Source organism: Anopheles arabiensis, chromosome 2 (assembly GCF_016920715.1).
Source record: "Anopheles arabiensis isolate DONGOLA chromosome 2, AaraD3, whole genome shotgun sequence".
Classification (NCBI taxonomy): Eukaryota; Metazoa; Arthropoda; class Insecta; order Diptera; family Culicidae; genus Anopheles; species Anopheles arabiensis.
This window is the reverse complement of record NC_053517.1, coordinates 70,281,860-70,297,107: the sequence shown is the minus strand read 5'-3', so window position 1 is coordinate 70,297,107 and position 15,248 is coordinate 70,281,860. Positions and strand designations below refer to the sequence as shown.

Sequence of the window (15,248 nt, the reverse complement as noted above, 5' to 3'; positions counted from 1 at the left end):
TTAACGATGCGCCTTAAGGAGAGGGGAGATGTTTTGGTAGTAAATGTTGTTGAGTTTGGTTGAGAATGAGATTTACAACGAAGGACATTCGAGAATGAAAACATGTTAAACACAACTGTTTGAAAATAAAGTTTTCTACAGACAGAAGTTTTTTTCATACACATAGTCTTACCATTACCATTTCCAGCTTTTTTTTTGTCTAAATTTATTTCGGATGTATTTTGGCCATGAATGATAGTCCAAATTTTAAAAGTGTATTTTTAACTTTTATTTTGTTAATTTTCTTTGTTATAAAGATAATATGTTTTTTTTCTTTTTATATATAATAATTTTTCTGATCATCGAAGACAATCGTAACGAATTGTCGCTGTTAGCATTTTGCAATGGACATTTTCTTCTTGTTTTGTTGTGTTACTTTCCTAAGAGTTTCTACTTGTTACTATAGAATATATTTTGCTTTTTTTGTTTTTGTTTTATATTGTTTTCTTTCGTTACTTTCATAAATCAGCTGCAAATGCAAAAAAAGAAAACAAACATTACTGTTCCTGTTTTGTGTTTGTTTTTTTTTCTCTCATAGTAGTAGTCCTAGACTATCAGGCAGCTATCCTGTAAATTCCTCTTATACTTCTAGCATTACCGCGTTTAGTGAATGTCTATCAGTGACAACTCGATGACACTGACCAACACATGCGTTAAGTGGGTCCTCTTAACTACAAAATATTTTAATGATCCGTGTTATTCCTTTTTTTTGTTGTTGGCTATGTCCTGCACTTTTTGTCTAGCGTTTTCGCGTTATATCAGTATTCACCAACTATACCTCGAACGGTTATGTTCACTTCTTACCTGTTTATTTTCTAGTGTAGTGATGTTAGCAATAAATATACTAATAATAATCATAGTTAGACTTAGTTTGTTCACTTTTGTAGTGCAACCACACTAATCATGGTTTGCTGAATGAGTGTGTGTTGCAACAAAAAGAAGGTGTGACGTGTATATTATTAAGCATGTATCGCATTGCAAATATGTTGCGCCTTTCTTTTTACTGTGTCAATGCTTTTTGCTGTATCTGCAGTTGAGTTGTAATTTAGTAAGAGCATGGTTTTTGTTTTAATTTTATTGAGTTTTGGGTTTTTGTTGTGGTTGGTTGCTGTGTATTTATCTCGTACTAATAAGTAATTGATAATAAGTACTTAAATACTTTTGTGTAATTCACCATCTCTTTAAGTTGTTTTGTTACAGCATTTATTCCTCTACTTGTCCCATTAAATTCACTAATTAGAATGCAAGTAATTTCATAAAGAAGCGTGTCCTTCACGCTAGTGTAGCTTGTTTAGTATTGTAATCCGTTCTTGTTCATTTCATTCTTCTGTTAGCTTTTAGCAGCGGTTTTGCAAATGTTCAATATCTAGGACATGTGGCATACTATAAAGTATGTGCTTCACTATTTGCGCCATTAGATTCTTCCTTCTGCATGCTAGTAAGTATTTACTTCCCCCGTGATTGACAGTGCAAGGTTTAGTTTTTATTTCTCGTTAAATCATCTTAATACTTCTTGCACCGGCATCAGTTCTCGCGTGTTGTTTTACCACTTAATTATTCATCCGTTTTTGCTGGTTGCTTATACGTAGTTCATAGACCTCAGTCGAAATGTTTGCTAACCCTTCCGCTACTCACTGTAATCCGAATCAGTGGTATGCTTCGCCAAAGTGCGTTAATCTGAAAACGTCACGGCGAGCATCCTTGTTCCACAGACTTATACGTGTTTCATTATTCTTACTAACTGATTTTGGCATTTACTGATGTCACCTAAACGGGCCCTGCATGATGCTTTGTTTCGCGAGCGTTCGACTCTATATGGTTTAGCTTCTAATCTAAGCTATTTATTAACAAATGAAAATAAAGCTTATTATAACACTATGAACGAGATGGAAGTAAAATAGAATGTTTGGTGTAATGAAAATCGTACATAGCTATTTCTAGAATTCTTCTTGTATAAGTGTTTGTGTGCATGTGAGTTTTGTAGTTAATTAAGTGAATTCTTTGCAGGATTGCAAAGATTTGTAATCAATTTTATAAAATATTCAAGTATTTCTCACGAAAAGGTATCAACCGTTTAATAACCAAATTCTCTCTCCCACTTTCAGATCTTTTATCCGTTTTATCAAATTTTGTTTTTAGCTTCCACATGTTTCGCCACAACAAAGATAACACAGTGCGAAATGTGTGGTAAAAGGCCAACGGTTAATCTTCTCTTTTAAGTATGCTTTTAATCGAATATGTACTTTCATACTGTGCATAAACTTGACTGTTTATTAAGTTTATTTAAAAAAACTTAAAAGTGAAGTAGTTTTTTAGTTAGTTAGTTAATTGGTTAACATTAAATAAAAGAGGTGTATGTACTTTATTCAATTGTTGTGTTTTCTCAGAGAATTGTTTTTTCGTGGTTTGCGTTCTTGTACGATTGTATATACTTTTTTAAAAGCATTGTATTTATGGGGATTCTTTGAAATATAGCTCAACAACGCCATTTTATTTTGTTATTTTGTCTAGGTGACTGTTTCATGAAGTACTTTAAGCTTGGTAGCTATGAATGAATTAGTGAAGGATGCAAGTGTAGAAGAATATTTGCCAGAACAAAAATTGCAAAATTAAGTTTCCGCCTGTATGGCATTACTCTCTTTCTAACTTTTGAAACAAAAGTCAAGCAATTCGTTACTGCCGTTGTTTGAATAAACTAAAGCATACAAAAACTGAATTTCGCAGATTCTGACACATGTTACACCACCCTTTTCGAATTGCGTGTGGTGAATAAAATGTACATTTAATTTTCAAATGTAGCACGTGGGATCTTGGCCTGGCTGCTTATATTGCACCTTTTTCCGTTTTGTCTCTAGAGTCTGTGTTAGTTTTAGTACCTGATTGATATGGTTTAGTTTAGCATCGTGTCGCATTACCTTGAGAGATCATGTGTTTGTGTATGCATTTTCTACAGTTTTAGCAAATTAGTTTTTGTTGTTATTTTTTTATTCATTCCCTTTACAATTCTACTAATACGTGGTGAATCTTGTTAAGCAATCACTGCAGTAATCACTCTATGATGTTGAGAGACGGGACATCATTTGACTGCTCTCAAAACGTAGCTACCAGCAGGATTGTTAGGAGGAAACCAAAACCAAATACCTCTATCGTTCCATTTTTGCTAGCTGAACTTGCCATTAGAATATCTAATACTGTTGTACTTAAGATTTAGTTCATGTTTGATGCTGTTCGTCTAGGTTCACACTGTAATGTGTTTTGTGTGAGTATCGGTGTATTATGTTTACCGCTCTGTATGATTTTCGATATAAATAATTCTTATCCATTATAAATATATATTTATGTATATGCCTTTTGCGGATACCTCTGGGTTTTCGCATTTCAGCTGCTTTTCATGTTTGTTTTAGCTTCTCTTCAGTTTTAGTTTGATTAAAAATCAGATTTGGTTTTTCAGATTCAGTTGTGAAAAAAGTGTACTAATTATGTTGGCCAACAAACAAATTTTCTCATTTAAATGAGATGATTCTGCAAGTTTTGGGGTAGTTTATCAAATGTATTCAAACGTACACTACGGAAGGTAGAAGCAGTATTAACAGACGAATATTGTGTGTTATGTTGTGCTACAAAAAAAAAAACTAAACAGCAAAATGCACTCGCCGGTCTAGCTTGTAATATAAAAAAATGAAGTAGATAAAGTTGCCACCAGTATGATACAATCGCTAAAGTAGTTTCACTACATTCGAGACTTTCAATCATATAAGATTAATAAATATCCCAAACGAATAACATTCATCCGGCTTCATAATTTAAATTAATAGTAACAGTCGATCCCTGTGCTACCGTTATCTTACGCAAATTTTGCGAATCGCAAAGATATAGAGAGGAAGAGAGAGATAGAGAGGGAGAGAGAATAATTAATGATACCATTATAATAGTAGTGTTTAGGATATTTGTGTTTGTTTTAAAGTTGTGCCCCTCCAGTGCCCAATGCACGGCACTACTGCAGCTTTGTTCGTTTTGTTTCGCTGCATTACAGCAGTGCAATTTGTCTTATAATTCGTTTTAAAGTTTTAAAGAGAAAATTCTTTGATTGAAACCATTCAATATGGTCGTAGTAGTAGTTGTTGGTGATGTTGCTGATGTTTTGTTTGTGGGTCTTGGTGGTGGTGAATTTACATGGGTTTAGAATTAGATAGCGAAACGACTGCGGAGTCTTAATGGTGCTTTCGATGACTCCACTTGTAACTATCGGTTGGTTTCCCATTCCCACTTGATGTGTGAGTGTGATGGTGAAAGTGTAAGTGGTTCTTTGAAAGCGCACGTGTATGTGTGTATGCAAATGTTGCTGCTTTGAATAAGTTTCGTTTCATCTTTTAATTAAGTCGTGCACAGTCGGCTTTTAATGTAGCATATACATGGTTTAAGGCTTCATTTCAATGTTCTTTATATTATTTTATTATAATACCATATTGTCGTAATAATTAAAGTTTCCCATTAATTATTTTGTGTCTACTCTTGCTTACTTTCTCTTCTTATTTCGGTTGTTTGGTTGTCTATCTTTTCATTCATGTTTTCATCAGTTAAATGAAACAAAGACGTTTTTAAATGTACTTCATGTTAAATGTTTGAACAAAAAAGCACCATTTAACAAATTTTCAGTACTAAATCATATATTTTGCGTTGGAAATTTCACAATTGTTAATGAAAGAATAAAATGTGATTCCATTTCTGTTTTGTTGTTTTTAGGTACATACTATGACTTAAAACATTTGCTCCAAACAAACTTTATGTTGTATATAACCTTACAAAACATTTATTGTACTTATAATTCTTGTGCGTTCTTTAGATGTTGCATGTTTGCTTTTTATAACACTCATATCACATTTAAAAACTGATTTTTGAAATGAAAATACCACAATAAGTTAAAAAACAAACTTCTCTCTGCCACCATGACACATTTACCGTAGTTTCGTCGAAGAAACGATCGATTACTTAGTAATATGTTTGATATGGTTTGAACGATTAAGCCAAATTTTCCAATTTCTCCAGGACATTTTACATAACATATAAATCAAGATTTTAAGAAAATGAACGATAAACGAGATGTCAATTCGAACCGAAGCAGTGTGCATTACCTACACTTGAGGATAATGGATGGTTTTTATAGTCTCGTGCAGGTGAAAGTTGGTGAAATTGTCAACGATTATCAGATGTTTAAACTCCACCACAAGTTGTCCTTTTCTCAATGTTAGGAGAAAGAAAACAAAGTAAATTTGTCTAAAAATTTGGTTTAATTTAATAAGATTTTTGTTTGTTTGCTTTCCAGTATTAACCGTATGTGTTGGTACTCTTCTCTTTCTTCGCCTTTTACACCGTTTCTTATTTCTCTGTGAACCTTATCATTCCCATCGCTAGGTTAGGCTTCTCACGAGACAACTTATGAATTTGCGGCTTTGCTTCTAAGGGTTATCGTGTACGATCTTTGTTATACTAAATATACTAAATTATCATTCATATATATTTTTTGTTTCGTTTTCAAAGCGTTAAATTTCGCAATGTACAGGTGTCTCCACATTGTGTTATTTTGTTAAGTGAAATTTTAAAGAATTTCTTTGTATATATGGTATATATATTTCTTTTTCATCTTTTGCACCTTCTTATTTTTACTTGTTATGGTGCTACGCATCGGAGTTCTGCAGACAACACACTCCCTCTCTAGTAAATGGGCATTTTCTTTTCTGCTCGCTTTTGGCTTCTCTTTGATTGATATTTAATTTTAAACGTGATGCACCATCACTGCATTGGCTGCCTACGAGCTATCAGGATCTAGTTGCGTATTATCGGTCTTTTGTGAACTGTAGCATTGTTGTGTTCGTAAGTCTAACGTTGATAAAGGTGTTATAGAAACTGATACTACTAAAGTCATTTGAAGCTGTTTTTAATGATCAAAAATATTGAATCACATTGAAAATTATTCCTCATGGTACTAATGAGCCCCATGAAGTAGCAACAGATGAGTGAACAATAGCCTAATGCACCGGATAATCCTGAGCGTTTACTGCCCTTTGGTTAGAAAAAAATACACCATCTCTCTAGCCAATTCGTCGCATATAGGTGATCCATTATTGAGCGCTGAGTTGTTTTCTGCAATATTACTGCTAACATTTTGAAAAAAATAAAATAAAAAATAATTTACTAATGCCAATGGTAAATGTTCTTATGAAAAGGGCTACAACTCCGATGTTTGCTCGAAGATGTTGCTCCTTTCAAAACTTGACAATACTGGTATTCGCTGAAATAAATACACTCACTGGCGATTTGATTTGAAATAAATAAATCTCTGATGTAAGTATATCGCTCTTGTTAAGTGTTTAGAGTGTTTGTGTCGTTATAATAAAATGTAAATCCATCCACATTTTATTGTGTACTGGCATGTTCTTCCCATCCTCATCCGCATGCACTTTTTCTTTATCTGTTCCTTTCTATACCGGTAGACGACCTGCCTACGACTTGTTGTCAAATCTACTTTGTTTTTTATTTTTCCTGTGTTTCTTTTCCATTAGCAAATTCATAAAGATGTTTCGGGTTTGTTATTTTAAGTATCATTTTAATAGTACTATTAATATTCTTTATAAATATTCATATCACAAAACTAATTTCTTTAAACATCATATCGTTTTCCCTTTTTGTGACTCTTATTCACAGGCATGAACGTCTAAAGGCTACTGAATTAAAACGTATGAATCACTAGTAGACAATAGAAGAAGAAAGTAGGAGCAATAAAATTCGTCGGAGGGTCGTATCTAAAAAACGTTTATGTTTTCTTTTTTTGTTTCAACAATCGAGCTTTATTTGCTTCTCTATTACGTAAGATCGCACGATTTAAGTGTGTTAGTTGTTAAATGTTTAATGAGTTTTGTTGTTCATTAAATTTATAGAATAGTATGGATTAATGCGTTGTGTAAATGGTTTTGTTATTTATTTCATTTTTCAGTAGAACCCTTCTTCTAAAACTTTAAATCGAGTTGATTAACTGAACCATTCCGTCTTCGTGGTAATAATGTACGTGTTTGTGTGTGTGAGTGTAAGTGTGTCTGTGTGTGTGTGTTTATGTGAAAGAGAATAATGATAGGAATTATGTTAGCAAAAATGTATAATGATGACTTTTACGTTTTTCAATTCGCAATAATAATAAGTTTTGTAATAGTATTTAAAAATGTAAGTTATGTTTTAATCTCTCCCTTCTTTTCTATTCAACATGCGTTTTTCTCCTATAAGTATTTAATTTCTCATTATTTTCAATAATTGCAAGAAATACCCTGTATCCTAGATTTTTACAATGTTTCTTATCTGTCATGAATTGTTTTTCTTGCAAAGAGCTTTAAACAGATTTGTATTTCTAGTTATAGGTAAACAAGATAAGGGATTCATTCGTGCGTGTGTGATCAGTGGGCCCTCCTGCCAGGATCTGTGTTTGTTCCTTTACAAATGGTGATTGCATGTGAAAAAATGAGCATCCCATTAACAGTGCTCACACTGCTCGCACACACACAAATACACTCGCAATCTGTTTTCCAACTGTTATTTCATTACGCACTTCCTTTATCGTTTCTTAGCTAGTTGAAGACTTAAAATAACTTTCCTCGTAATGGTGTAGTAATCCATTCTCTTTTGTCTTGCTAGGGTCTGCAGTGTCCAGTTTCTCCACCCGGAGAAAGGACGACCATAGCTTTGGTTCGTGATTTGGTTTGTAATGTTTCACTTGTGATTTTCGTTTACTTCTACTTTGTTGGGTTTGTGGTTTTTTCTATGTTATTTTTTGTGGTTGTGTTGTTTTTGTATGTGTGTACACGCGTTTTTTGCACGGTAAATGTATATAATAATGTTATTTCTAAATATGTGTATATACGCATGTTGGTGTATATATGTATATTTATATATAGATTCATGTGTATACTATCGTGTTGGTGGCGTGGAGCATAGATTTTGGTAAGTGAATCGAATTATCCCTGTTTGCTAAAGTTAAGCTGTCTCTACATTAAAATTGAATAGAATTTGCAAATAATTTTAAAAATTTCTTTGCATAGTAAACTTAAAGAACCAAAACTGTAATTTTCTAGTTAATTTGGAGAGTTTTTTCCCATGTCATGTGCATAAGAAAAAATAATTTGAGTTTTCTATACGATGAAACAAATTAGTTACATTAAGCGTAGCTTTTGAACAGCGAAAATGTAAACCCCTAAAATTTTTAAAATTTTATGAGAATGGTTTTATTTTTTCCGACAAGATAGTTTCTCGCGTGGATATTATCAACTGAGCTACAGTTTCAGTACGGATTTGATACGGGTGTTAAATTCACCTACTTTTGTCGTCAGAACTATGTGTACTGGGCATTAATCGTGGCCTACAGATAATAAAAAATCATGTCATAGTGGCTACTACATGCTGTAATAATGTTGCGCCATCTTTGCTTACTACTAAATATTACCTTCGCTTTGCGCTTAGCACGATGCTACTTTGTCACTCCCATCTCCCAGTCAAGATTTTGTCACAAACTCTGGGTATAAGATGTTTTGTGAGAAAAAAGGTATTAAAGGATCTTACAGATGCAAGGTATAGATCTTAAAATTGTTTCAAACTTGTATTTGTATGTGAAACATGAGATTTCACATTCATAAAAATCATTCCATTTTTCAAGCGTAAAGAAAACAAGGAGGCATAAAAGTATGATTCTTTAATGAAAGGTAAAATTGTTATGTTATCATATGTTCAACCGAATTTTACTGTAATCGTTAGTTAAATAACACATTCAGAGATTTGCGGAAATGTAGATAACCTTGAGAAGGGAGGACACACTAACTACGTTTAGTTTCAGGGAGGCAGCTTAGGGAGGGATACAAATGAAAGTACCCTGGCTAGAGAGACATATAGATTGGTGAGAGAAAAATCAAACCTGACGGAAAAGTTTCACAGTTTTTTCTCTCGAAGAAGGTGGGTTCACGTTCGTTGGGCTGTAGTCCATTTTTTCATTCATACTTTGTTTGTGTTTGTATTTTTTCATTTATCTGTTCAAGTATTTTATATGTGGATTCATTGGTGATCTTACTTGCTTTTTAATAATTATTTGACTAGTCTTTGTTTTTAACTTGCTCTGCTATAATGTGGGGACTTTCACTTTATCGTTTGTTTCGCATCAAATAGAAAGGGCGATTAGAGTGGTGATTTTTTAAATCTAGCAATGTTGGGTAAGCGATGGCTTTGTCCTGTGGAGGATTCCTTGACACTAAACTTCACGCACAAAACGCGGGCAATATGGCTCTGGGTTGAGTTACATCGGTGTGCTGTTTGTAGCACATTGACAAACTGCTCTTTGTTTTTCGCATTCCCTACTAGCAATTGAAAACGAAACTTTTAGTTTCAGTAACTGATATGGCTTTCAATGCATAGTTAGACGCATCTAATGTAAATGCGTCCGTGTTCACCTAAGAATGGCTGCCGTATAAGTTAGACTCGCTCTAGGTATGCTAAAGAGGGATTGCAGTAAGTAATACTTATATAAGTAGAGTAGAGTGAGAGAAAAACGGCTGCATTGATTTTACATCTATGTACAGGTTGAACTGTTGTTTAATTTGTCTAGTTGATGGTAAAAGTGCTACCGAACGGTAACCTCTTTTTGATCTTAATCTCGCAATCTTTTCTGAATAATTTGGCAAAGGTAAGACCGATTTTACATATTAGGTGCACGGGATTAAATAATCATGTGTTTGTTCGTCCCACTCGAGCTGCTGCATGCATTCTAGCATAAGATGCTTTCTGCAAACCTTTAGGGATAGTGATGATTATTTGTTTTATTATGGGACGATGGTCAATAAAAGCAAACAATCCTTAGAAAAAAAAGTATTTAACGACACACAAGCATTGCTAATAATTGAGGGATACAAACAAGAAAAGCAAATGCACTGTTACGATATATAAGTAGAAACAAAACAAACATCAGCAGCATTTGTTTAAGTAGGGTTTTATGTATCTGGTTGTAGTGTTTGCAAATCATAATTTGAAATCACAGCCCATTTTGTTGGTTTATCTAACAATAATATGTTTTTAGTTTTTTTTGTGTTCACTTTGTAGCTGTTCATAAAACCCTACCTGCAATTTACAAAACTGTAAATAGTAAGTTTTCAATAACTTTTTCTTATCATTGTGAATCGGGGTAATGAACAGGAGTTAATGAAAAGTACGGAAAATTCCTCAATTTTGCTGTCCCTGGAGGCATGTTCAAAGAGATTTTTTTTTATTTCAGTTGGTATACTTGTGCGGTGAAATATGGATTCTTCACGTCATGAACAAATTATTCAATCGTATCAAATTATCAACCAATAGTGCTCTGACATTTGTATATGATTTCAACTGCTCTAACGATTTGCCGCGAACCATTAAGCTCTATGTGGTATAAGGTGTTTTATTCTGGTTACTTGATCGCGTTTAAGAAAATCTGTTCATAACGAAACAAAACAAAACGATTAGAAATCGCTATTGCACCGGAGAGTACAGCGTAAAACGGAAAATAGCTGCTGAAGGAAGGGAAAAATTATTATCTCTCTACTTATTGTTAATATTGGTTTGTTTGGTTTAGTTTTTACGTAAATCTAGCACTAGTGTTAATGTTGTTCAATGTTAAAGTTTTGTTTTGTGTTAGAAATAATGTATCGTAGTCATTCGTGCAGCTTGCTCGAACCATATCTGGATTCGATGACACGAGTTACCGCTTCTCGATAAACGAGTGTATATGTTTGTTTCTTTTTGGCTTTGCTTAGCTGTAGGTTCTCAATATTTTCTCTAATACGAGTTGGTTTTATGTTAATTACTGCTGACCACGCACACAAACCCACACACGCGTTTTCTCGTTTCAAATATTATAGTTTAAATCTTTGATGCATGAAGTTAATCGTTTGTTTCTATATTACTACATTCCCTAATATTTTCGTGTGTGTGTGTGTATGTATCAGTGTACGAGTGTTCGTTTTGGTTTTTATTTAAATTTTAGGCAGGAATCCGATTACTAGACTTTCCAGCCTGGCTACTGGTGGCACAGGCCCTGGAGGGATGCAAACTACCGAACGCAAAGCTCAATGATGGCGGGCATGGGTAGATTTTTAAGATGATATTACCTTAGCCTACAAAATGACTAGTGTGATAAAACGGAAACGCAATGTGCAGTTTTTTGCAATAATGCCCTTCATACATGCTTGTCTCAGTAAAAAGACGCACAGCGAAGCCGGGGCCACGATAGACAAAAGGAACGTGTTTTTATACAAATTTAAATTAATACTGTAATAGGTAAAACGATGCAAACCTGGGCTACAAAACAAAAAGCGTTGGTAACGTTATCCACGTACATTCAGGATAGGATTGAGCTAACTGTATTTGTTTCATTGCGGAAAATTTTAAAACTTTATTTTAATGTCGATTTGATCGCAAAAAAAACTCTTCGTATATATGTGCACTTCTTCAATTATGAAGTATAAAGTAAAACGTCTTACTAAACTTATTTAAAAAAATGTTAAGGAAATAGAACCATGTAATTTAATTTTTTTAAAATCAATGTTTTAAATGTATATTTTATAATTAAATTATTATTGTTATGTATCCGATAACAAATGTGGTTTGCGGAAGTAATCATCACCTGTTTGTTGCATTCAAAAGGGTTGATAATGATGGTAAATGATTACTTAACGTAGTAATATAATTTACATCTTAATATGTTGGCTCAAATCATAACAATATGTTGAATAATTGCTAAGTGCTGTTAAACGAGGCTTATTGCCACACTGCTAATGCACTATTTAAAACTAATTCCTGTGTCGCAAATTTTACGCTTTAGTTGTTGATTAGGGCTTGAAGCTATCGAAACAAATAACACTCTTTTTATGTATTAACATATAGGCAAAGTAAGTTTCACCGTATTCCTTCGAATTCCTTAGCAGTCGAAAAAACTTTAGAAACCCATACGAAAAGAAAGCAAACCGTACCATCCCATTTGTCTCTTAGAGCCCTATAGACTATGATGAATGCGTTTTTATGTTTTGCTAAACGAGCAGTTTCACACGAAACTGTGCGAGTAAAAGAAGAAAGAAACAAGTAGTGTAACAGCATTATATATATTTGTAATAACACTGCTAATGAGTTTTCCTTAGATACAAAGATTTACTATGCAGCTAGTGAATCAAAATAAAAGTGTTTTGGTCTAAAGTTGATATAATTTCGTTTGTCGAATTATAGCGGTTAAGATGTGCACTAGAAAAGCGAGAAAACAAGAATGACAATTAAAAAGTACCTTGTGGCACGTTATTTACAATTCCATTGTTAGTATAATGAACGGGCATTTAACGTTTCTTAGTACATGATCAGTAGCGTAAAAATGTGAGTACATAAATGAGCAAAGTTTAATAGATTATCTGAAAAATGTTATTAGTATACGCTTTGCTGTAGCCTCACTATTGGTTTGAAGATGCATTTAATAACGTTCTTGTAATGCTGAACTGTGTATTGTGTCATATTAAAATTGCATAAGTGAACCTAATGTATGTAATAAATTGTGTGCGCTAGAGAATTTTTGTTACCGAACCTGAATGAAACACGTTTTCTTGGTTCCACATCGCTAATCGATGGGAACTCGGTTCCTTTTACGAGAGAGTTTTGATTTGTATCTAGATATAGATAAACTTAAGTATACGATAATTCACTTACTCCTCCTATCCTATAACCACGACATTGGTTGGCAAACATTGGACTAGCCTCCATTTTTGGTAAAACAAATGTACTTTTTCCACCGGCTGCATTACATGTTTCCAGCTGCAATCGTGTAGTCACTGTCATATGCTGTCTCCCTCTTGACTGTTGTGGCTCCGCTGGATGATGCCGGTTGTGCTGTACGCACCAAAAGCACTTTCATTTCACACTTCATCCCTTCTTTTCATCACGGACTGTTGTGTGTTGCTGGCGGGCGCGTATAGTTGGTACATCGGTTTTTTGTGTAAGACAAAAGTCACTGACTTTGCAACAGTGTTGTATAGCTTTGTAATCGTGTATTTTTTTTCTCTCATGTAGGATTTTTTTTTGTTTTTGCTTTATATATAGAGTAGCGTAAATGTTTGCTCCTTTCCATATGTTTTGTTTTTAAGTAGTGTGTCTGTGTGAGTTCATTATTTAACTTTAAGCGATTGGTTGTAGTTGTTTTTGTTTGTTTCTATTCATAACTGCACTGATAATTGATGATATTAGATTAAATTTGTCTAAGGATTAACTTCATATTTTAAAGCTTCAGCTATGTGGTTTTAATACGTACGTGAGTGGTGCAGTGTTCCGCAACAATTCCCATGATCCAGACATAGTGAAAATTGGGAGCAAATAAACGAAAAGAAGAAGAGAAAAAAAAGAACAATCGATTGGTAATCTGATACACACTAGAGACATTTTCAACGAGAAAATGTAAACAATTTGTGAATATAACACTCACCAGAAGCACTTTTTAAAGCGCTTTTAATCTCTGATTGTTAATAGGGTCTATTCGCATCCTTTGGTCTTTTCAGCTGAACTTTCAGTCTTTTCATACCAATCTGAAAACCGTTCATGGCTTGAATCGCAGCTTGTGCGCTGGCTGGATTGTCAAACGATACAAAACCTGCACATGGTTGGAACAAAGAACAAAGGCGTAAGATGCATTAGTGAGGTGTGAATAATTATCATATTCCATGAATAAACTTACCGAAACATTTACTCTGATTTGTAGCTCGATCAATGAAGACTTTAGAACTTATCACAGTTCCGAAGGGCATAAACATCTGCATCAGCTCTCCGTCACCGAATTCCTGTGGCAGATGGTAGATGAACAGGTTGCAACCTTCCGGGCCCGATATGGAGCACCCTGGGAACATTAACATGTCTTTACAGAAAATTAAAACAATCCATCACCAACGTAAAGTTAAGATTGGTTCATATAGATGTTCAACATGGTAAAACTTCGTCAGCTGATATGTAGGGTAAATGGTAGTTCATTGCAAATGGGTCAGTTTTTTTATTATATAAGAAAGGGAAAGTTCTTAACGCTTTTAAAGGTGTTTTTAGTTTCAATGGGATCGTCTCAGGGATTCTAAATTGTTTTATATTTCATTTTTTGTTTTTTACGCAAGCATGAAATGCCGTGCTACACACCAATACACTATAGGAAAGGCAATACGTACAAGAAACCAAAACACTGAATGGTGCACAGGTAACCGTATAGATAAAAAAGAAAAGAGAAACACGTGTGGGAAGTCGATTTTTGATGGACATATTTACTAAAACTTAAACGAATGTTTTCGGCAAGCAATGGCTAACAACAATATGAAACGACGCTATAGATCTAGTACAGCTCCCTTTTTCTTTGTGTATTCTGTGGTTTTACTCAGAATGTCATTTTAAAATATTTTTCACGTATAATATACGATGAATGAAATAGGAATCTGTACCTTAGCTGCCACCGATCAAACAAAACACATCGGTAAGGGAAATAAATCGAATTCTTCGTGATGGGTGAGAAAACAGGCCAGGAATGGAATAAACATACAAATGGACATTTACACACATACATTTTTACACAACATACATAACACAGAGAAACACCGAAGAGCATTCAGATGAACAGTGGGGCAGTTAGAATGTTTTGTGTCGTCAATTAAACGACTAATGTTTTCCGATGGCAATAAATAAAAAGCGACGAAACAATGTGCCTTTTGTGCCAGTTTGTACTGTGGAAACCAATTCACTGCACGATAAAGCTGCCAGATAACGAACCACAACCAAGAAGACCTAAGATGCCCAATTATTCAGCAAATTGGACAGATATGCAAAAGCTATGATTTAGGCTGTTTGCTTCAAGGAACGGAATTTTCGCTAAAACTAGTAAAGATTCACCATCTGACTGCTTTCGTGCGAAATTGTAACGTAAACTGTAGGCCGTTTTGGTAGTGGTTGTGGTGATCGCGGAAAGTGTAATTGGTTCTAGGGGGTTTGTTTTTGTTTCGTTGGATGGGGTTCGCTGCAAACGGTTCTCGCTAGCTTTTGAGGTGAGGGAAGGCGATGCTTACCTTCGCGTTGTGCTGGTGCAACGGCAGCAATCGGTTGCGGTATAGCTTGCGGAAATTGTCCATAAACGGCTGGGTAGGCTGTTAAAT

At 34.2% G+C, this 15,248-nt stretch overlaps 1 protein-coding gene across 24 annotated transcripts in view; it reads right to left on the bottom strand.

Annotated features, from left to right (window-relative positions):
• Window positions 1–548: 548 nt before the first annotated feature.
• Window positions 549–15,248, bottom strand: part of LOC120897318 (CUGBP Elav-like family member 4) — a 324,692-nt gene continuing 309,992 nt past the window's right edge. For 17 of the 24 annotated variants that reach the window (XM_040302102.1, XM_040302094.1, XM_040302109.1 and 14 more), the window contains 4 exons: window positions 15,162–15,239; window positions 13,802–13,978; window positions 13,553–13,717; window positions 549–13,360 (listed from right to left, as the gene is read on the bottom strand). In XM_040302102.1, coding sequence (XP_040158036.1) covers window positions 13,590–13,717; window positions 13,802–13,978; window positions 15,162–15,239 — 383 coding nt within the window. In that variant the 3' untranslated portion in view covers window positions 549–13,360; window positions 13,553–13,589. The remainder of the gene's footprint in view (window positions 13,361–13,552; window positions 13,718–13,801; window positions 13,979–15,161; window positions 15,240–15,248) is intronic. The other 7 variants (XM_040302095.1, XM_040302110.1, XM_040302118.1 and 4 more) reach the window with 3 other exon arrangements.